The sequence below is a fragment of the Bufo bufo genome, chromosome 4, assembly GCF_905171765.1.
Source record: "Bufo bufo chromosome 4, aBufBuf1.1, whole genome shotgun sequence".
NCBI classification, from domain to species: domain Eukaryota; kingdom Metazoa; phylum Chordata; class Amphibia; order Anura; family Bufonidae; genus Bufo; species Bufo bufo.
In genome coordinates, this window is record NC_053392.1 from 524,286,693 (window position 1) to 524,309,055 (window position 22,363).

The 22,363-nt window shown below is 42.3% G+C and overlaps 1 protein-coding gene across 1 annotated transcript in view; it reads left to right on the forward strand.

Moving 5' to 3' along the window:
- LOC120999302 (dentin matrix acidic phosphoprotein 1-like) overlaps positions 1–22,363 on the forward strand; it is a 102,977-nt gene that overhangs the window by 14,307 nt on the left and 66,307 nt on the right. The window contains exons 5-7 of the mRNA XM_040430173.1: positions 936–1,040; positions 19,528–19,629; positions 21,304–21,408. Of these exons, the coding sequence (XP_040286107.1) occupies positions 936–1,040; positions 19,528–19,629; positions 21,304–21,408 (312 nt within the window). The remainder of the gene's footprint in view (positions 1–935; positions 1,041–19,527; positions 19,630–21,303; positions 21,409–22,363) is intronic.

Sequence of the window (22,363 nt, forward strand, 5' to 3'; positions counted from 1 at the left end):
GGCCCTTTGTCATGCTGATGGTGAAGGCCGTATAACTCAAGCAGCCCCAGTCTAACTACAGATCCTCACCTCTGAAAGGTTCCTGCATATCTGTGAAAGAAAAAATAATGGAAATATTTTATTTTCTTCTACGTGCTCCTTGTGAGCTCATGTTTATGACAGGCAGATGGATCAATACTATGCAGAACACACTGAGCAGAACACTTTACTGCATTAAGACAGGTACCATGATTGCAACTGTTATGAGACCCTGACATTATTCTCATAATACATCCATCAGCAGAATTTCAAAGTTAACATGCATTAGTTGGACAGCCTATTTAATTTAAGGTTTTTTACTGATGACCTATCCTCTGAACAGGTCCTCAGTATCTGATCAGTGGGGGTCTGACACCCGGGACCCCAGATGATCAGCTGTTTTAGAAAACACCAGTGCTTGTAGTAGCGCCACTGCCTTCTCCCTGCTCACCAAGCACAGTGCCGTATATTGTATTCACTTCTATGGGGCTGAGCTGCATCTAGGCCATTTGACTAATGAATGTGATATCACTTGGTTTACTTGAGCGCCGTTGGCTTCTCAAACAGCTCAGATACGATGACCTATCCAGAGGATAGCAGGTTAATTTTTTATTTCCCTTCTGCTGGCGCTGCAGAGAGGTTCTTTCTCAGGTTCCCTTGCAGATGACAACTAATCACTGGAAGTGCAAGTGGATGCAATTGTAGCCTGTGGCAGGGAACAGTAGGCTGCCTGTCAGTATAGACTGATATAGAGCATTATTTTTTGTTGAATTTGTAGAATATAAATTGTGGCAAGCTCCATTAGATGCTCTATTTATGGAGATAGTTTTCCTTAAAGCCTAATGACATGAAATAGCTACCATAGAATATCTATGGCATGATAAAGAGTCCTACTGATTTGATCTTACTATTTTTAGGCAAGGTTCTCAAAAGAGCAAAACAAGAAGTAAATCCACTGAAGAGATACATACTGAACATGGTGTTGAAGGGTCTTCAAGTAATGTTCTGGAAGAAGATAATATGTAAGATTCAAGTTTTCCCACCTTATTTAGGCTAAGTCCACAACACATTTTTGCTTTATGTTGAAAGGTTGTTGTTACGTTAGTGGATGTGGAACCACTGTGTCAACTGACCATTTTGAGCTAACCCTAAGAGCGTTATGCTGGCAGCAACCTGATAGTCACCCTTTTACCCCTATACAGGGATCTGGACTTCGCTGCAGGGAGCCAATAGGCTGCTTCCTCTTGGAGTAGACCTGCGAATCTGGCTGGCAGCGGAGGGTCATAACAGTAAGAGGCACTGGTGGGAACATAGGCAGATAACAGAGAACAAACACCTTAGCAAGAAACAGGCACACTAGAAAACTAATTGTTCAGGCAATGAAATGAGGTCAGCAGCTCAATGTTATAGCAGAAGCTGATTAGCAATTAGAAGCAGCCATGCAGCTGCTCACACAGCAAGGGAGTTCCTAACAGTGGGAGTTCCTAACAGTGGCATACCGTCAATAGAGGCAGACCACAGGCCAGCTGTGGTCTGCCTCTTAAGGAATATGGCCCTCAGGTCTCTTTGGTTCATAACATTCATGGAGAGGACATTAATTAGAGGATAATAAAACTTTCAAATTTCTTATCTATAATCCTCATGCATAATTGCTCCCACAATTTACTGTTGTTGTTTGTTTACTCCTCCGCTGATATTGAACTCCTTTACGTCATTTATTCACAGTAAAAAAGTCACTAGTATACGTATCTGTATCTGTAATCTTGCGCTGCAGGTTTTCAATGTGATGTGGGAAGATCACAGAAGCAAGTAAATCAAGAAAGTGGAAAACCGCGCTGCTTGATACACCTCCTCCCTTCTTGGTACGGGTTACAAAAGGCACGGGGAAGGATCTGCAAGGGGTATACCCGAGGATCCCTCCTCTCTCCAACACTCCTGTGGGTAATTAAAGGTCGCAACAATAGTGAAGCCCAGACTGAAACCATCACGTGCAAAGATTTATTGTACTTACAACAGTATCTCTGATAAAAAGCATAAAACAATGGTCCAACAATCGTCCTGACGAAGCGGGACATCGAAACCCGGGTCGGGCGATACCGAAGTGTGCATACCATTGTTTTATGCGTTTTATCAGAGATACTGTTGTAAGTACAATAAATCTTTACACATGACAGTGGCAGTCTGGGCTTCACTATTGTTGCGACATTTAATTACCCGCAGGAGTGTTGGAGAGAGGAGGGATCCTCGGGTATACCCCTTGCAGGTCCTTCCCCGTGCCTTTTGTAACCCGTACCAAGAAGGGTTATTTGTCTCATCTACCTCATTATTCTTATGTACTTTGGCATATAAATATGTGAATCTTCAGAATCTTCACTCTTAAGAGACACCTGATAGAGGGACAATAGACAGTTCTAACAGACGGCAAAATGAGGAATGTTAGAACCTGGTTTTGGCTCAAAATCGCTGATGGAAAACACTGACCAAAACACTGAGTGTGTGAATAAGGCATTAGTCAAACACTAATTGTAATTTTGATTGGATGTGGTTTCTATGTATGCCCCTGGTTCCTAATAGACACAGCAAGGCAGCGATGGGCACAAGCCACTGATGTAACAGTTATTTTTTTATATCTTTGATGCAGGTTTCTTTTACCTCCTGACCCTCTCCCCCTTTCCCACACACCAAATTCCCAACATTGTTTTAGTATGTCATTCATAATATATCTAAACATTCATTTGTCTTACAGTCCAATTTGTAGCTCCCACATGCTAATCTAATACATCAATTGTCTACTAACTGCCCCTTTATTAGACATTCCAGTCCATGTTGAACATTATCAGAATATCCAGAAGGACCTCTACCTCTACATCACCACCTCACACACCACCTAGCCACTGCAGTATGGAATTATCTTTCATTTAGAAAGGGTAGGTTATGTTCTACTATCCCTAAATCCCATATATGATGACATTTCTGCATCTTTCCCCTTTTATAGTACACAAAGTTCTCTAGGCAAATACGCCTATGTACCCTCACTTTAAATTCTTGTACCATAGGCGGTTCTGAAGCATTCCAATGAAAAGCTATACGTTTACGGGCCTGATAAAAGAGGCAGAGGATAGAAAGACGATGCCCCGCTGTTACAGGAATCATAGCTACATATTTAAGGAAACATGTCAATACTGTCAAATCTAGATTTATCTTAAAAACTTCATTTATAACTGACATCACTTCCCTCCAATAGCGTCGAAGTCGGGGACAGTTCCACATAAGGTGCACTGAACCCGATTGTGACATACCACATCTCGGGCAAGCAGCATCCTGTCTATAGCCCATTTTAAACAGACGTTCGGAGGTCCTATAAACCCTGTGTAATAGATACATTCGGGAAAGCCTATGCGCCTCACTCACCGCTACATCATGGAAAGCTATTTAACACCTCTTCCCATTGTTCCTCAGTCAAGTCACTTATATCCATTTTCCACTTATAGTTATGGCTATTGGAACGCGGCGTCTGAGAGGTTTAATGACCAGCTTCGGCATCAATTCCGGTCATTGTGGTCGGATACCTGCTGTATTATTGCTGGATTTTTTAAATAATGTACTGTGCCAACTTCTGTTGCTTACAGGCTCTTTTGGAGGGATAGGTTGCACCTCAATGGGGAAGGTGCAGCTGAGGCAAGGTTGGCAACCGTCCAGAAATTTCTTTTCCTGTGGCCGTGATATTTTTTTTTGAGGCTGAAGGAATTTGACTAGATTTAGTGGTAATTATCCTCATTTTATAGCTAACAGTAAGTTATAAGTAAGAACTAATAATGAGTTTTTATTAGTATACTGAGGTATAGACATGTATTACTTATAATCTTTATCATTCATAATGGTTTTCCAATTTGGAGAGGAGCAGAAAATAGTGCATACAGTGATCTGCTGCGAGGTAATGGAACGGGACTAGAACAGTTCATGAGAAAAGGGGTAGGGTAAAATAATCCACACTATTAAAAAAGGTTACCTGGAATTAGTAATGTGTGAGGAGGACTATGACATAGTGGGAATAACATGGCTGGATGATAGCTATGACTAGGCTGTTAACATACAGGGTTACAGTATGTTTAGAAAGGATCGTCAAAACCGGAGAGGGGGAGGGGTCTGCGTTTATGTAAAGTCCTGTGTAAAGCCCACACTCCGGGAATATATAAGTGAGGGACATGAACATGTGGAGTCACTGTGGGTAGAAATACATGGAGGAAAAAACAATAATAAAATATTGGTACCATTTTTTTTTTGTTATAAGCCACCTTATATACCAGAGTCCCCAGAAAAATCTACCACTGAAGGAAATAGATGAGGCGACAAATCATAATGAGGTCGTTATTATGGGGAACTTCAACTACCCAGATATAGACTGGGAAACTGTGGATCTCATAAAGGAAACAAACCAAAGACAATTACCTCTCCCAACTGATTCAGGATCCTACTAGAGGGACGGCCATACTGGACTTAGTATTAACCTGACAGAACAACAAATGTGCAGGTTGGGGGTTACCTGGGAAATAGTGACCATAAAATAACCTTTCAATTTTCATTTAATATAGTGTTTCTTCAGGGAGGCACAAAAACGGTGAACTTCTAAAAAGTAAATGTTGACCAGCTGCGAGACGCCATTAGCCTAACTAACGGTGACAATGTCCTCAAAAAATGCAGCCACAAAATGGGATATTTTTCAAAGCATCCTACACTCTAATTGTGAGATGTACATATTTTATGGGAATAAAAGGGTGAGGAAGAAGAGAAAATTAATGTGGATAAATAGAATTGTAAAGGGGGCAATAAATGACAAAAAGAAAGCATTTAAATTCCTAAAAAAGGAAGTTAGTAGGGAAGCATTGAAAAACTGTAAGGAAAAAATAGAATATGTAAAAGACAGATAGCAGCAAAGCTAGAGACAGAGAGACTCATTGCCAAAGAGATTAAAACTAACCCTAAAATGTTCTCCAATTATATACATGTAACAAATTTAAACTGGAAAGTGTTGGCCCTTAGAGGAATGATGAGGGAGGAGTTGTAGAGAGCAATGAGGAGAAAGCAAAGCAATTAAATATTATTTTCCCACTGCATTCTGCAAGGAAAATGAAATGTCAGATGAAATGCAGAGTGTAAACGTAAACTCCCTATTAACCCCTTCTACCCCGGGCCAGTTTTTGCTCTTCTGCCAAGGCCATTTTTTGCAAATCTGACATGTGTCACTTTATGTGGTAATAGCTTTGGAACACTTACTTTTCCAAGCCATCCTGAGATTGTTTTCTTGTTACACATTGTACTTCATGATAGTCATAAATTTGAGTCAAAACATTTCACCTTTATTTGTGAAAAAACTCAAAATTTGCCAAAAATTTGGAAAAATTCCCAAATTTTCAAATTTAAATGTCTCCACTTTTATAATAGATAGTGATACCTCATATAATAGTTATTACTTTACATTTCCCATATGTCTACTTCATGTTTGGATCATTTTGAAAATTACATTTTATGTTTTGGGGACGTTAGAAGGCTTAGAAGTTTAGAAGCAAATCTTGAAATTTTTCTGAAAATTTCCAAAACCCACTTTTTAAGAACTAGTTCAGGTCTGAAGTCACTTTGTGGCGCTTACATAATAGAAACCACCCAAAAATTACCCCATTTTAGAAACTACACCCCTCAAGGTATTCAAAACTGATTTTACAAACTTTGTTAACACTTTAGGTGTTCCACAAGAATTAATGGAAAATGGAGATGAAATTTCAGAATTTCACTTTTTGGGCAGATTTTACATTTTAATCCATTTTTTCCAGTAACAAAGCAAGGGTTAACAGCCAAACAAAACTCAATATTTATTACCCTGATTCAGCGGTTTACAGAAACGCCCCACATGTGGTCGTGAACCGCTGTATGGCCACACGGCAGGGCGCAGAAGGAAAGGAACGCCATATCGTTTTTGGAAGGCAGATTTAGCTGAACGGGTTTTTAGATGCCATGTCCCATTTGAAGCCTCCCTGATGCACCCCTACAGTGGAAACTCAAAAAAGTGACCACTTTTTGGAAACTACGGGATAAGGTGCCAGTTTTATTGGTACTATTTTGGGGTACATATGATTTTTATTTGCTCTATATTACGTTTTTTGTGAGGCAAGTTAACCAAAAAATTTATGTTTCGGCACCGTTTTTATTTTTTGTTTTTAACAACATTCATCTGACAGGTTAGATCAGTGTTTCCAAACCAGTGTGCCTCCAGCTGTTGCAAAACTACAACTCCCGACTTCCGGTTCCGGCGCTGGGATGCTAGCAGCGGAGTGAAAGAGCTCCGGCACCCGCTCGTCTTCAAACCAGATCCCCACCGTGTGTGCATACTTTGGAACACTGCTAAAAGTAAAGTTGAAGTCTGCTATCGACTAAAGCACCTGGTGCATGGAGCGATACCTTCTACGGAGCAGCAGCATTAAGTCCACCATGTCGGCCAGCGCGGGAGATTCGCAAGGCAAGATGGCGGAGCCGTGCGCTTTTACACCTGACCCAGAGATCAGCACTTGTGATGAGGGTGAGTCGCTGTCACCGCTGGCAAAGGGCATCGACTATAAAGCGCTGGCTATAGAAGTGGCGACTTACCTGGCCCCTGATATCAGGGATACGCTGACTAAAACGTTATCTGCGTCCCTGCAACAGGTACATGAAATGATACACCAGCATGATGGCAGGTTAGAGGAGCTGGAGCAGAGAGCACATTCTATTAAAAGCGATACTGCCAGTCATGCTCGCACCCTGAATGAACTGTCCAAACAAAACGCAATCTTAATGGACAGGGTAGAAGACCTAGAAAACAGGTCGAGACGCAGCAATCTGCGCTTGATAGGCTTACCAGAGTAGGTAAAAGCAATAGACTTGAAGGGACTTTGCAAAATAGAATTGCCGAGAGCGCTGGGCCTAGAGGGCCGTCATAAGGTGGAGAGAGCGCATAGAATTGGAATTATTGAAAATTCACAGATGAAAAGAGCGGGGGAGACGCGCGGTGCGGCCGTAAAACCGCGACAAGTAATTATGAAATACCTTGATTACTGTGATAAAGAAGCTATCCTGAGAGCATTTCGAAATAGGAAAAGCCCCCTCAGAATACAAGGAAATAATGTGCTGCTGTTTGCAGATTATTAAGCGGCGGTTGCAAAGAAAAGAAGAGAGTTCAGCAATGTATGTTCGCAGTTATATCAAAGGAAAATTAAATTCCAGCTAATGTATCCAGCAAAACTGCGCGTTACACATGCAGATGGATCCACGATAATATTTCATGAACCACAGGCGGCTGAGGAAATGCTGGACACTATTCAGAACAGAAGACAGGAGGGGGGAGAGGAACGCAGACGGAGATCCTCATCACCGCGTCCAGATATGAGTGAAGGGGAGAGGCGGCAGGCGAACTCTCATGATACTGGCCGGGGACACCATGACAGAGAGAGCCGTTCAGGGACAGACAACAGACGTGCTTCCAGGAGAGAAGGGCGATCGTATCCGAGGAGGTGACTGTTCCTGTGATGATATGTGATATGGTTTAGCATGATCCACCACCTGCAGTAGTGGGTTTTATTGTTCACAGAGGGTGATATTCCCTTTGGGCTTATATTTTCCACTGATATTGATGAGTGGAGGAAGTTATCAGTTGAAAAGTTTACCGTTTAAAAACTTACTTGGTTGATAATGTTAATGCTTACTCTGGGGGACAAATGACTTTAGGTAAACTAGGGCTTGAGTAGGGAGTTCGAGTGGGTGCCGCAACCCAGAAAAAAGGAAGTTTAAAAAGTGTAAACATAGTTAGGGGCTGCTCTAACGGTTAGGGAAGGGAGGTCAGGAGGATAAAGTAGGGAAACTTATCTAGGGATTTTGGTAAAAGGGCTTAATAACTTTTGTCCACTTTGAAAGTTTTTGGTAATCCGGCTACAAAGATAGTGATATTGAGTAAGATATAGGATGAAAATCATCTCCTGGAACATAAAAGGTCTGAGGTCACCCCATAAAAGATGGATGATTCTCAGGCATTTAAAGAAACTCAAACCTGACATTGTGCTTCTCCAAGAGACCCACCTAGAGGAGAAGGACTTTGACAGGATGAAAAGGTTGTGGGTGGGGGAAGTATTTGGATCCTCGGCATGTGATAGGAAGGCAGGAGTTTTAACTTTAGTCAATAAACAGCTCAACTGCACGATATTAGGGCATTCTGCCGATACAGAGGGTAGGTGGGTACAGGTTATGATTCAGGTGCAAGATACACAATACAGCATTTATAACGTGTACGGTCCCAATACCAATAATGGTGTTTTCTTTAGTGACTTGGAGTCCAGGGTATTGGGAGATTCGAACCTTCATAAAATCATTGGAGGCGATTTTAACTCAGTGGTGAGAGGTGCAGAAGACAGAAAGCGAGAAGGTGGTAGGATTGGGATTGATGAGCCACAGGATAACGTGTTGCAACCCTTCATGGAGAGAGCGAGTCTGGTAGACCCTTGGCGCCAATTACATCCGGATGACCGGGGCTTTACATTCTATTCCAACTCACAGCTCTCATGGTCAAGGATTGACTATATTCTCCTTTCCCTTTCACTTTCATATAGGGTGGAAGAGGCGGAGATTGGCGACTTGGTTCTATCGGACCATGCACCGGTATACATAGAATTATTTGAGTCATTTCCAAGAGGACTAGATTATATTTGGCGCTTTCCTTCTCATCTGAGTGCAAGGGAAGAATTTGTAGAAAAGCTATCCATATGGTGGGAGGAGTACAAGTCTGATAATGAGATACACTTAGATGATCCGCAGCTATTTTGGAACGCATCAAAGGTGGTGATGAGGGGAAAGATCATGGGATATATAGGTAGTATTAAAAAGAAGGCTCAAAAATCTTTCAGTGAAGCGAGCCAGAAGGTCAGGACAGCATACTCTAAATTCAAGGGTGACCCGTCAGATATTAATAGGCAGAATTGGTTAACTGAGCGACGTATTTTTGAAAAATGCATGAAGGAAAGGGAGTCGCTGAGACAGTCAGAAATGGAAACAAAGCTATATAAATATGGTAATAAATCCGGGAGGTTGCTTGCAAACCTAGCTAAGGGGATGAGGAACCCACAACATATTGCATTTCTGGTAGACAAAGAGGGGAATGGGAGCCATGACTCTGCGGAAATCAGTAACATTTTAGGTTCCTACTATGAAGCCTTATATAAAGATGAAGCAACGAGTGATCTGAAAGACACAATTTTAAATAAGGTGAAGTTACCAAATTTGACAGAGGAACAACTACATACTCTGAATGCCGATATATCACTGCAAGAATTGCAGGAGGCCATTAGGCACTTGGGTAGTTCCAAAGCCCCAGGACCTGATGGATTCACAGGGGAATATTTCAAGGCCCTAATACCTCAGGTTTCTACGGTCCTATTGGAACTATTCAACGATGTCTTTCAAGGTCGCAGGACTTTAGACAAGGAAAATATGTCTTATATCAAACTACTCCCCAAACCAGGGAAAGATCCATCGTCACCGGGATCTTATAGGCCCATATCTTTAATTAATGTGGATGCAAAATTATTGGCCAAGATTATAGCGGACCGCTTAGTGAAATTTTTGCCCCAGTTAGTAGGGAAAGAACAGGTCGGATTTGTGAAGGGCAGGTCAGCTGTGACAAATATAAGGACTGTCCTGACGGTCTTGGATCGAATTCAGCATCTTCCGGTTAAGGGGGAATTTCCAGCCATGCTCACCTTAGATGCGGAAAAAGCATTTGATAATGTAAGATGGGCATGGCTGGAAGCAGTGTTGGATAAGATGGGTTTTAAAGGGGCATTTAGAGCTTATTTATCTCAGATATATCATAACCCAAGAGCAAGGATATATACTCAAGGCTTTTTGTCTAAACCCTTTCAGCTTCAAAAAGGCACCCGTCAAGGTTGTCCGTTGTCCCCTCTCTTGTTTAATTTAGCGCTAGAACCACTTGCCAGGGTATTGTGTGACTCCAATATTTTTGAGGGCATCAAAGTTGGGGGGTGTAAGGTGAAAGCGGCCTTGTTCGCGGATGACATAATATTATTTTTAGCTCGCCCGAATCAGCATCTGGGTAAGATTATGGAATTGCTATATGAGTTCGGGAAATACTCGGGTTACGCAGTGAATAGAAGTAAATGTGAATTGCTTCCGTTGGCCCAAGGAGATGATGGGAGGGATATCGGCGCAGAGAAGTATGGCATCGCTAAACCGTCGACCCAGATTACTTACCTAGGGGTCAAAATAGGGAAATCGTCACATTCCATATATAGGTTGAACTATCCACCTTTGTTTGCCAAAATTAAAAGAGATCTGGATAGGTGGATGAATTTACCTCTTTCCTTAATGGGTCGCTGCCAGCTGATTAAGATGATGGGGGCAGCGAAGCTAATGTATCCTCTGCAGACAATTCCGATTCTCTTGCGTCATGCAGATATTAGTGACCTAGAGAAAAAATTTAATCGATTCTTGTGGAGAGGGAAGAAAGTAAGAATTGCGTTAAAAAAGTTGAAAATTAAGAAGGAACAGGGGGGCCTAAATTTCCCAGACTTGAGAGGGTATAATCTGGCGTGCCTCAGCAGACACATATCAGACTGGGCAAATAAGACTACGTTTTACTCAAATCTAGGTGTCGAGAGTCAGCTGGCGGCCCCATGGAACTTGGTAGCCCTCCTCCATACCCAGATGTCAAAACTCCCATTTGTAGCAAGAAGGTCTCTTATTCTTCGGGACACAATCATTACCTGGAAAAATGTGAGGAAACTCTTCGGTTTGTCTTATATGTTCTCGAAGCACCTTCCTATACAAGGCAATCCTAACTTTCCTTCTGGCTATAGTGAAAAATCCTTTCAGGAATGGGCGAACAAGGGAATTACAAAGTTGGGGGATCTGATACATGAGAGAGAGACTAGATGGGCATCACTGGATGAGTTAGTAGAAAGATGGGGCCTGCTGAAACCGGCACAATTCTCGTATAGACAGATTCATAGTTATGTGAAAAGTATCATAAGAGATATCTCCAAAGAAGGGCAGAAGAACAAGTTTGACACCTTTCTGGGGTATAAGAGTAGATTGCCTATCTCAGAAATCTATAATGTTCTTAGGGCAACCTGGGAAGATCAGTTGGTGGCTAGCTTGTTCAGAAAATGGGAAAGTCAGTTGGAGATGACGGATCTAGAACCCATTGCTCGGTCAGGTATTCAGGCATTACATCGGGCAGTACCTAATGAACAGATGAGAGAAACGCAGTTCAAAATTCTACACAGGGCAATATATGGATTTAATTTTCCATCTTCTCAAGATAGGCCAGATAGAATAACTGCCTGTCCAAAATGTAACTCCCCAGGAACAGACCTGTTGCATGGCTTATGGGAGTGTCCTGACGTAGCGAGATTCTGGGCTCAGGTGTCCGCAATTATGAAACAGTTGGACAATACTTGGTGTAAGTTATCACCCCAGTTGGTTATATTTCAGGCTAAAGGGAAAGAAACATCTGATGATGAAAGAGATAAGGAGAGGAAGGGATTGTCGGCTCTGGAACACAAGATTCTTTTGGAGGCAAAGAGCTGCTTATTAGCACATTGGTTGTTGGTGAATGTTCCCAGCGTTGAAATGCTACTAAATCGTGTGAAACAGTTATTTCTTCTAGAATGGAGAGATGCGAATACCAGGAAAGAAATGTTAGGTAAAAAATGGTACAAAGTGTGGAGAAGATTTATGGTACATTCAGAGGCGGCTCTTCCATTAGGCCACTTAGGCCACCGCCTAAGGCCTCGCGCTGGTGGGGGCCTCGCTCTGGCTCCCACCCGACACCGCCACAAGTACTTGCGGCGGTGTCGGGTGGGAGCGTCCTTAGGTCAAAACATTCCAGGCCCCGAATGCTATTCCCCACCCCCCTTGTACTTGTCTGTCCACTAATCTGCTAGGCTGCTGCGCTGCGCGGTCATGAATTCAGTCACTTGACAGCGCAACCCAGTCGTGCGGTGCGTAATCCCGCGAGACTGGCGGGAGGTCACGGGTCTCGCAGGATTACGCGCCACAGGATGGGGTTGCGCTGTCAAGTGACTGAAGTTGAACTGCCGCGCAGCAGCCTAGCAGATCAGCGGACAAGTACAAGGTGGGGGGGGAATTTCATAATATGAAGCAGTGTGTGGGCAAATTTGTGAGGCAGTGTGGGGGGACAAATAATTACTTAATGGGGCACTGTGGGGGGACAAATTACTTAATGGGGCACTGTGGGGGGACAAATTACCTAATGGGGCACTGTTGGGGGACAAATTACTTAATGGGGCACTGTGGGGGGACAAATTACTTAATGGGGGAAGTGTGGGGGGACAAATTACTTAATGGGGGCAGTGTGGGGGGACAAATTACTTAATGGGGGCACTGTGGGGGGACAAATTACTTAATGGGGGAAGTGTGGGGGGACAAACTACTTAATGGGGCAGTGTGGGGGGACAAATTACTTAATGGGGGCAGTGTGGGGGGACAAATTACTTAATGGGGGAAGTGTGGGGGGACAAATTACTTAATGGGGCACTGTGGGGGGACAAATTACTTAATGGGGCAGTGTGGGGGGACAAATTACTTAATGGGGCAGTGTGGGGGCAAATTACTTAATGGGGCACTGTGGGGGGACAAATTACTTAATGGGGGCAGTGTGGGGGGCAAATTACTTAATGGGGGAAGTGTGGGGGGACAAATTACTTAATGGGGCAGTGTGGGGGGCAAATTACTTAATGGGGCACTGTGGGGGGACAAATTACTTAATGGGGGCAGTGTGGGGGGACAAATTACTTAATGGGGGCAGTGTGGGGGGACAAATTACTTAATGGGGGCAGTGTGGGGGGACAAATTACTTAATGGGGGAAGTGTGGGGGGACAAATTACTTAATGGGGCACTGTGGGGGGACAAATTATTTAATGGGGGCAGTGTGGGGGGACAAATTACTTAATGGGGCACTGTAGGGGACAAATTACTTAATGGGGGCAGTGTGGGGGACAAATTACTTAATGGGGGAAGTGTGGGGGGACAAATTACTTAATGGGGGAAGTGTGGGGGGACAAATTACTTAATGGGGCACTGTGGGGGGACAAATTACTTAATGGGGGCAGTGTGGGGGGACAAATTACTTAATGGGGGCAGTGTGGGGGCAAATTACTTAATGGGGGCAGTGTGGGGGGCAAATTACTTAATGGGGGCAGTGTGGGGGGACAAATTACTTAATGGGGGCAGTGTGGGGGGACAAATTACTTAATGGGGGCAGTGTGGGGGGACAAATTACTTAATGGGGGCAGTGTGGGGGGCAATTTACTTAATGGGAGCACTGTAGGGGGCAGTATTACTAATGAGAGCATTCTATTGGTGGGACTATGAGGAGTACTATTACTATGGGGGGCACTAATATTTCTTCAGGATAGTATTTGGGGGCACAGTGAGCAGCAGGATAACACTGTGGGGACTCCAGGTTGGGGGATGATGATAGAAATGTGAGGAAGCTAAGTGTGTCACACTCTGCAGAGACGAGGTGCGGCTGAGAGAAGTTGTACGGACCGAATGGAGAAGATGATGACAGAGAAGATCTACATCCGAGGAGACGTCACCTGGAGGCCCTGGATGTGACAAGTATGTGCTGCTGTATAGCAAGTACAGCACAATGCAGTGTGTGGGGGGAGGGTCGATTTAGAGAACTGGGCCAGGGTTAATGCAAAGTGTTAATATGCACTGTGAATATAAGCCCTGTACTGTGTTGTCACTGTGCATATTAACCCTTTACTGTGATGTGACTGCATATTAAAGGGGTACTCCGGGATAGGAAAATAAATCCCCTATCCAAAGGATAGGAGACAAGTGTCTGATCAGGGGGGTCTGGCCGTTGGGATCCCCCACGATCTCCTGTATGGTACTCCGGATCTCCGTGCCCAAAGCGGTGGTCAACAGCGGTGGTCAACACTCCCTCTCCATGTATCTATGGGAGAGCCGCAGAAACAACACTTGTGTATCTCCGAGTCCTCCATAGAGATACATGGAGGGGGAGTGTTGACCACACCACCGCTCCGTGCGGTGGTTGACACAGCTTATTTCTTGAGGATTGAGGCGGGGCGCCGTACAGGAGATCACGAGCATTCCAACAATCTTTGTGGGGGCCTCATGTTCGGGTTTCGCCTAAGGCCTCACAAAGTCTAGAGCCGCCTCTGGGTACATTACATTAACAACTTGGAATACCCCACATTGATGGGGCCCTTTAGACTTACAACTTGGTATTTACAGGAAGATTTGAAGGGTCGATTGGGCATTTTGAAAGTGTGACAGTATGAATGAATAGTCTTATGGATCTGACCAATAGCTGTTCTGATTTCGAGTAGCCGAGACTTTCAAGGTGGACAAAAGTGAGAGGGGGGGGGGGAGAGGAAGGGGGGCATGGGGGAGGGGAGAGTGTTTCTAGGGGGGGGGGGGAAATGAGGACAAACAAAATGATAAATGTTTTCACTGATGTTAATTCTATGAGGATGTGTTCTCCAAAATTTTGCACGGTCAATTGATTATTTTTACTGTTGTATATGTCGGTCATTTGGAGGGCAAAGGGGGGGGAGGGAGAGGGGGGAAAGGGAAAAAACAAAGGGGGTAAAATGGAGGAAAAGTACTTGTATTCTCTTATCTTTCTGACAAGCTTCTTTTCTCCTATGCTGTAATTGATATGTCTGATGTAGTTGCTATTCTGAACTGTTTTGTTTACAGTGTACTTGTACTTTTCTTTGAATAAAAATCTATTTAAAAAAAAAAAAACTACAACTCCCAGCATGCCCGGACAGCCTTTGGCTGTGCAGGCATGCTGGGAGTTGTAGTTTTGCAACAGCTGGAGGCACGCTGGTTGGAAAACACTGGGTTAGCTCATGCACTATTTTCATAGAAGAGGTTGTTATGGACGCAATGATATCAAATATGTCTACTTTCTATATTTGTTTGTTTCAGTTTTACATAAAGCATTTGATAGAAAAATTATGATTTTGTATCTCCATTTTCTGAACGCCCTGTTTTTTTTATTTTTCTGCCAATCGTCTTGTGCAGGGGCTTGTTTTTTGCAGGAAGAGTTGATCATTCATTACACTTTATGGGGAAAGGTGACCAGAAAAATTGGTTGTTTTGGTGAAGTTTTTATTTATTTTTACAGCGTTTACCTGAGGGATTAGGTCATGTGACTTTTTTATAGAGCAGATCTTTACGGATGTGGCAATACCTAAAATGTCTACTTTTTCTTATTTATTTAAGTTTTACACAATAATAGAATTTTTGAAACCGAAATAATGATGTTTTAGTGGATCCATAGTCTGAAAGCCATAGCTTTTTTTTTTTTTTGACCGATTGTCTTAGGTAAAATCTAATTTTTTGCGGGATGAGGTGACTGTTTGATTTGTGCTATTTTGGGGGGTATATGCCTTTTTGATCGCTTGGTGTTTTTTTTACACAGTTTTAATTTTCTTTTATTTACGGTGTTCACCTGAGGAGTTAGGTCATGTGATATTTTCATAGAGCAGGTTGTTATGGACGCGGAAAAACCTAATATGTCAACTTTTTTTTAGTGTCTCCATTGTATGAGAATGATAGCTTTTTTATTTTTTGACAGATTGTCTTAGGTAGGATATCATTTTTTGCGGGATGAGGTCACGGTTTGATTAGTACTATTTTGGGGGGCATATGCCTTTTTGATTGCTTGCTGTTGCAATTTTGGTGATGTAAGGTGACAAAAATGGCTTTTTTTTTTACACAGTTTTTATTTTTATTTTTTACGATGTTCACCTGTGGGGTTAGGTCATGTGATATTTTTATAGAGCTGGTGGGTACGGACGTGGCGATACCTAATATGTATTTTTTTTAATGTATTTTACCTTAGCACAATAATAGCAGTTTTGAAACAAAAAAATTATGTTTTAGTGTCTCCATGTTCTGAGAGCTATAGTTTTTTTTTTTTTTGGGCAATTGTCTTAAGTAGGTGCTAATTTTTGGCAGGATGAGGTGATGGTTTTATTGATACCATTTTGTGTGACATAGGCCTTTTTGATCGCTTGATGTTGCACTTTTTGTGATGTCAGGTGACAAAAATTGCTTTTTTTTACCTTTTTTTTTTTAGGGTGTTTTTTAGACAGGGTGGATCATGTGATATATTTATAGAGCCAGTCATTACGGACGTGGTGATACCTAATATGTGTGTTTTTTTTTTGTTCTGTTTTTTACTATTAGATAAGGGGGAAGGGTTTTTTTTTTTTCTTTTTTTACTTAAAAACATTTAAAAAAAAAAATATTTTTCTTTATTTCTAGCGTTCAGTTTTTGGGGTCTGATCCCCTCTGCAATGCATTACAATAGATCTATATTGTAATGCATTGCCTGTTGGTGTACTACAGTGAGTAATACACTAACAGGTTGCCTAGGAGACCCAGCCTGAGGCTGGATCTCCTGGGCACCCGTAGAAGGCAGGTTCTGATGCCGTGGAAGGCATTGGGCAGCCTCTGCATGGCATCGGGCTGCCTTCTGACACATTGAGTCCCCGCCACAGCAGCATGGGGACTCGATGCGCTCCTTCACCCGACACAAACCCCTTCTATGTCGTGGTCAGCGTGGAACACGGCATAGAAGGGGTTAATCCACCGGCATCTGCTTTTACAGCGATGTCGGTGGATACAGCAGGGGCCCAGCTACCAGGGACTGTAGGACCCCTGCAGTGATCAGGCGCGCACCGCTCTGGTGCCCGCCCAATCACCATGATGTACTATTGCGTCAAATTGCGGGAACGCAGTGGCTTCCATGATGTAATAGTACATCATGTGTCAGGAAGGGGTTAAATATGGCCTGTTTGACCCAGGAAGAAGTGCAGTGGTATCTTAAAAAGAATAAAATAGACAAATCTCCAGATGGCATACATCCCCATATCCTAAGAAAATTAAGTAAGGTTATAGACAGACTCTTATTTCAGATTTTTAAGGACTCTATAATGACAGGGAGTGGCAAATGTGGTGCCAATATTCAAAAAGGGCCTAAACACAGAGCATGGAAAATATAAACCAGTAAGTCTGACATCTGTTGTGGGTAAACGGTTTGAATGTTTTCTAAGAGATGCTGTCCTGGAGTATATCAATAAAAAGAAGTGTATAACACCATATGAACATGCGTTTATGAAGGATTAGTCCTGCCAAACGAAAGTAATCAGTTCCTAGGTGGAGGTAAGTTCTCGTCTAGACTCGGGCGAATTGTTGGATGTCCTTCTGACTGATATCTTGACTTCTCCAAAGCATTCGATACTGTATCACACAAAAGGTTGGTACATAAAATGAGAATGCTTGGACTGGGGGAAAATGTAGGTTTGTGGTAAAGTAACTGGATCAGTGATAAAAAAAACAACTGAGGGTGGTTATTAACAGTACACACTCAGATTGGATCACTGTTACCAGTGGGGTACTACAGGGGTCAGTATTGGGCCCTGTTCTCTTCAATATATTTATTAATGATCTTGTAGAAGGCTTGCAGAGTAAAATATCAACTTTTGGTGATGATATTAAAGTGGCTTAATTGGAAGAAGGAACCGGCACTCCTTATGATGTAGTTATCAATTTTTTATTCATGGATAGAAGTGACGCGCGTTTCGGCACATGCAAGTGCCTTTGTCAAACTCAAGCAAACAGCGAGTGGCAATGAAATGAACATGAACATATGTTTAAATAGCCCGCCCCTAGTCACATGATAGAAGCCTTCAAGTCATGTGATTCTGACGTCATGTTGGCAAGACAACCAAGGTATGTTTACTAACATCCAGAGAGAAAGAAAAGGAAAATAAATGCGATCCTTCTGTATCATCGAACATCGCTATGAATCAGTTACACTGCGGAGACACATAGAAAACTTGAAAACCAAAATAATTACATAAATCGAGCACGGATAAATGGTTATATACAATGAACATCTCCTACATATTTTCATAGGAAGCTGCTCACCGCATACTCCCGATTCAACCCTTTGGGTGTCATCGTTTGTAGGCGGTGAATCCAATAGGCTTCACGCTTCAGTAATAGCTCAACCCTGTTACCTCCCCTTCGAGGGGGCAGTACCTCCTCAATGATTTGGAATCAAAGTTGGGACACATTATGTTTCTGTTGGCAAAAATGCAGAGGAATTGGCAATAGTAAATTTTCATTGCGGATTGTCGATTTGTGTTTAGCAAATCGATCTTTCATACGCATTGTAGTCTCACCTACATAACAGAGTCCACATGGACCTTTCAGCAAGTATATGATGTAAGAACTATTACACGTAAAATGACCCTTTACTGGAATTTGTTCCCCACTACTTTTATTATGCTGGAGCAATGGATACAGCTTAGACAAGAGAAGGTGCCTTTCCTGACAGTAGAAAATACCATTTGCCGGGGACCCTTTTTAATAGTGCCTATGTCCGCTCTAATAATTTTATCTTTTAGATTACTTGCCCGCTTGTAACATAACATAGGGGGGTTTTGAAACTCTACAATCTGAGGATAAGACCTGGTCATAATATTCCAGTGCTTATTGATAACTGTCCTTATACGATTAATCCAAGGGTGGTACTGTACAACTAGGGGGAGTCTATTCTGTGGTGACACGATATTAAAGAGGCTGTCTACCTTTTTCTTACTGATGATCCCCGCCGATCAGCTGTTTGAGAAGGCAGCGGAACTTGCAGTAGTGTTTCAGCCTTCTCTCTTCTTCCCGGAGGCCAGTGATGTTACCACTATGAAACGTGCCCTGGGTGCCGCTCAGCCCCATTGAAGTGAATTCTCATTCACACGCTGCGTAAAAAAAAGGCAACAGAAAAGATGTGGTATTTCAGATTTGAAATCTGCTGCATGTCAATATATGCAAAGAATGAAACTGTGTCTAATCTGCAGATTTTCTGCAAAAAATCTGCAGCTAATCAGTCACGTGTGAACCCAGTCTAAGGGACCTAATGTTGTTATTTGCCTTAGGAAGTTGAGGTATGTTCTGGGGCTTTGTTCAAAGTTTCCATCAGTTTTGACAGCAAGAAAAGTGTATGAGCCCCATTCTGGATGTCACATTGACAGAAAACTTGATAAAACCTCTACACACCTACTTCTAAATTATTAATGGGGTCCATTGGTCAATGTTTGTATGCATGGTACAATGGATCCAGCAAAGTATCATGGCTTCCATTATAACCAAAAGCCATAGCACGTATATGACTATAGCCTCATATACACACAGCAGTACTACAACATTGGGCATTTTCAGAGAAAAAAAATATTCCAACATATGTGACTTTTACTGGATGGCACCATTGAGCTTTTCATTATTGCTAAGTTCTGCATTACATGATACTAAATGCTACATTACCTAAACCTGTAAAACACGCATCAACAATTATGTTATTTTAAAGTGATTTTTCTTATTATTTTCTTATTTTGCTCCAGAGATAAGACATCAAAAATTGATGCTCATCAAGATGGAGGAGATAGCTCTTCTGAAAGTGAGAGTGAAACACATGGAGATATTGCTAGAGAGAAGCACAAGAGGTGAGGCTTTGCTTCGCATTTTGGTTTGAAAGCATTGATTTTGTTTTTACAAATTAATATACACAATGGGGAGATCAAACTGGTGTAAATAAAAACTGGCTTAATTGTCGAAGCAACCAATTAGATTCCACCTTTAATTTTTTAGAGCTCCTTTGGAAAATGAAAGGTGGAATCTGATTGGTGGTTTCGGGCAACTAAGCCAGTTTTCATTTACACCTGTTTGATAAATCTCCCCATTATATTCACATTCAGCTTTCACAAAGTCTGTAAATGACCAAACTTGGTACAGTCTATAATTATATTGTATTGTTAATACAACTTGAAATTCAGTTTGGGTTCGATTCGGCCAAATCAGTTGGCCAATTCGATTCAGGTCTGAATAAATTTGCCTGAAATCGAAACTGCCCCAATTGCCAATTTGTGGTTTGCACTCTGAGGTCTCCTAGGACTGTATCCAACCCCTTTCAAACTCTTTCATGCCAAGACATCATTAGTAAATGTCAAAGTGACAGCGACCTATATGGCTATGGATAAATACATGGCTGCTGGTGGTAACAACATGCCTCTTTCAAAATACGCTTTTAAATTTTTCGCTGTTTGGAGTGCTGACAATGATAAGTATACTGGACTTGAAAGGCAGGAAGTACAGTGGCCACTTGTCATGCTGATGGTGAAGGCCGTATAACTCAAGCAGCCCCAGTCTAACTACAGATCCTCACCTCTGAAAGGTTCCTGCATATCTGTGAAAGAAAAAATTATGGAAATATTTTATTTTCTTCTACGTGCTCTTTGTGAGCTCATGTTTATGACAGGCAGATGGATCAATACTATGCAGAACAAACTGAGCAGAACACTTTACTGAATTAAGACAGGTACCATGATTGCAACTGTTATGAGACCCTGACATCATTCTGATAAAACATCCATCAGCAGAATTTCAAAGTTAACATGCATTAGTTGGACAGCCTATTGAATTTGAGGTTTTTTGACCGTTTTTTACTGATGACCTATCCTCTGAACAGTTCATCAGTATCTGATCAGTGGGGGTCTGACACCCGGGACCCCCGGCGATCAGCTGTTTGAGAAAACACCAGTGCTTGTAGTAGCGCCACGGCCTTCTCCCTGCTCACCAAGCACAGTGCCGTATATTCTATAGCGGCTGTGCTTGGTATAGGCCATTTGACTAATAAATGTGATATCACTTGGCCTACTTGAGCGCCGTTGGCTTCTCAAAAAGCTGATTTGCGAAGGTCCTGGGTGTCGGACCCCAACGATCAGATACGATGACCTATCCAGAGGATAGCAGGTACATTTTTTATTTCCCTTGTGCTGGCGCTGCAGAGAGGTTCTTTCTCAGGTTCCCTTGCAGATAACAACAAATCACTGGAAGTGCAAGTGGATGCAATTCTAACCTACCATCTATGAATGCAGATTAGGGCCTGCCAGTGGCAGGGTATAGTAGGCTGCCTGTCAGTGTAATACTGACAGGTATAATAGATTGATATAGAACATTCTTTTTTGTTGAATTTGTAGAATATAAATTGTGGCAAGCTCCATTAGATGCTCTATGTATGGAGATAGTTTTCCTTAAAGCCTAATGACATGAATTAGCTACCATAGAATATCTATGGCATGATAAAGGGTCATACCGATTTGATCTTACTATTTTTTTAGGAAAGGTTCTCAAAAGAGCAAAACAAGAAGTAAATCCACTGAAGAGATACATACGGAACATGGTGTTGAAGGGTCTTCAAGTAATGTTCTGGAAGAAGATAATACGTAAGATTCAAATTTTCCCACCTCATTTAGTCTAAGTTAACAACACATTTTTGCATCATGTTGAAATATTGTTGTTATGGTAGAGGATGTGGAACCACTGTGTATTCACCCTTTTACCCCTATACAGGAATCTGGACTTCGCTGCAGGGAGCCACTAGGCTGCTACCTCTTGGAGTAGTCCTGCGAATCTGGATGGCAGCGGAGGGTCATAACAGTAACAGGCACTGGTGGGAACACAGACAGATAACAGAGAATAAGCACCTTAGCAAAAAACAGGCACACTAGAAAACTAATTGCTCAGGCAAGGAAATGAGGTCAGCAGCTCAGTGTTATAGCAGAAGCTGAGTAGCAATTAGAAGCAGCCATGCAGCTGCTCACATAGCAAGGGAGTGGTACTGAAAGCAAAAGTGGGAGTAGTAGTTGTTCAATTAACAGTTCCTAACACTGGTGTACCGCCATTAGAGGCAGACCACACTGTTGCTATGGGGCCCAAGCCAGCTGAATTAATTTGTCTCATGGATTTATGTCCTACTACATCTTTTAATGTGGCCCTCAGTTCAGTCATGAACAGGTCATCAATTAGAGGACAATAAAACGTTCACATAACTTATCTATAATCCTCATGTATAATTGCTCCAACAATTTACTGTTACAACTGTTTGTTTACTCCTCCATTCATATTGCTCTGCTTTACATCACTTGTCTCATCTATATTTTTATGTGCTTTGGTGTATAAGTATGGGAATCTTCAGACACTGTCTTATGAGACGCCTGATTAAGAGGGACAAGAATAGACAGTTCTTACAGACAGGAAAATGTGGAACAAACATGGGAGGTATCCGTCTTTTGTGGATCTGCAATTTGTGGACAACAAAAATGACTATGCTTATGTACATGAGGCCTTGGACGTTTGGTCAGTGATTGTGAGCAAAATCCAGGATTGGAGCCTCCACAC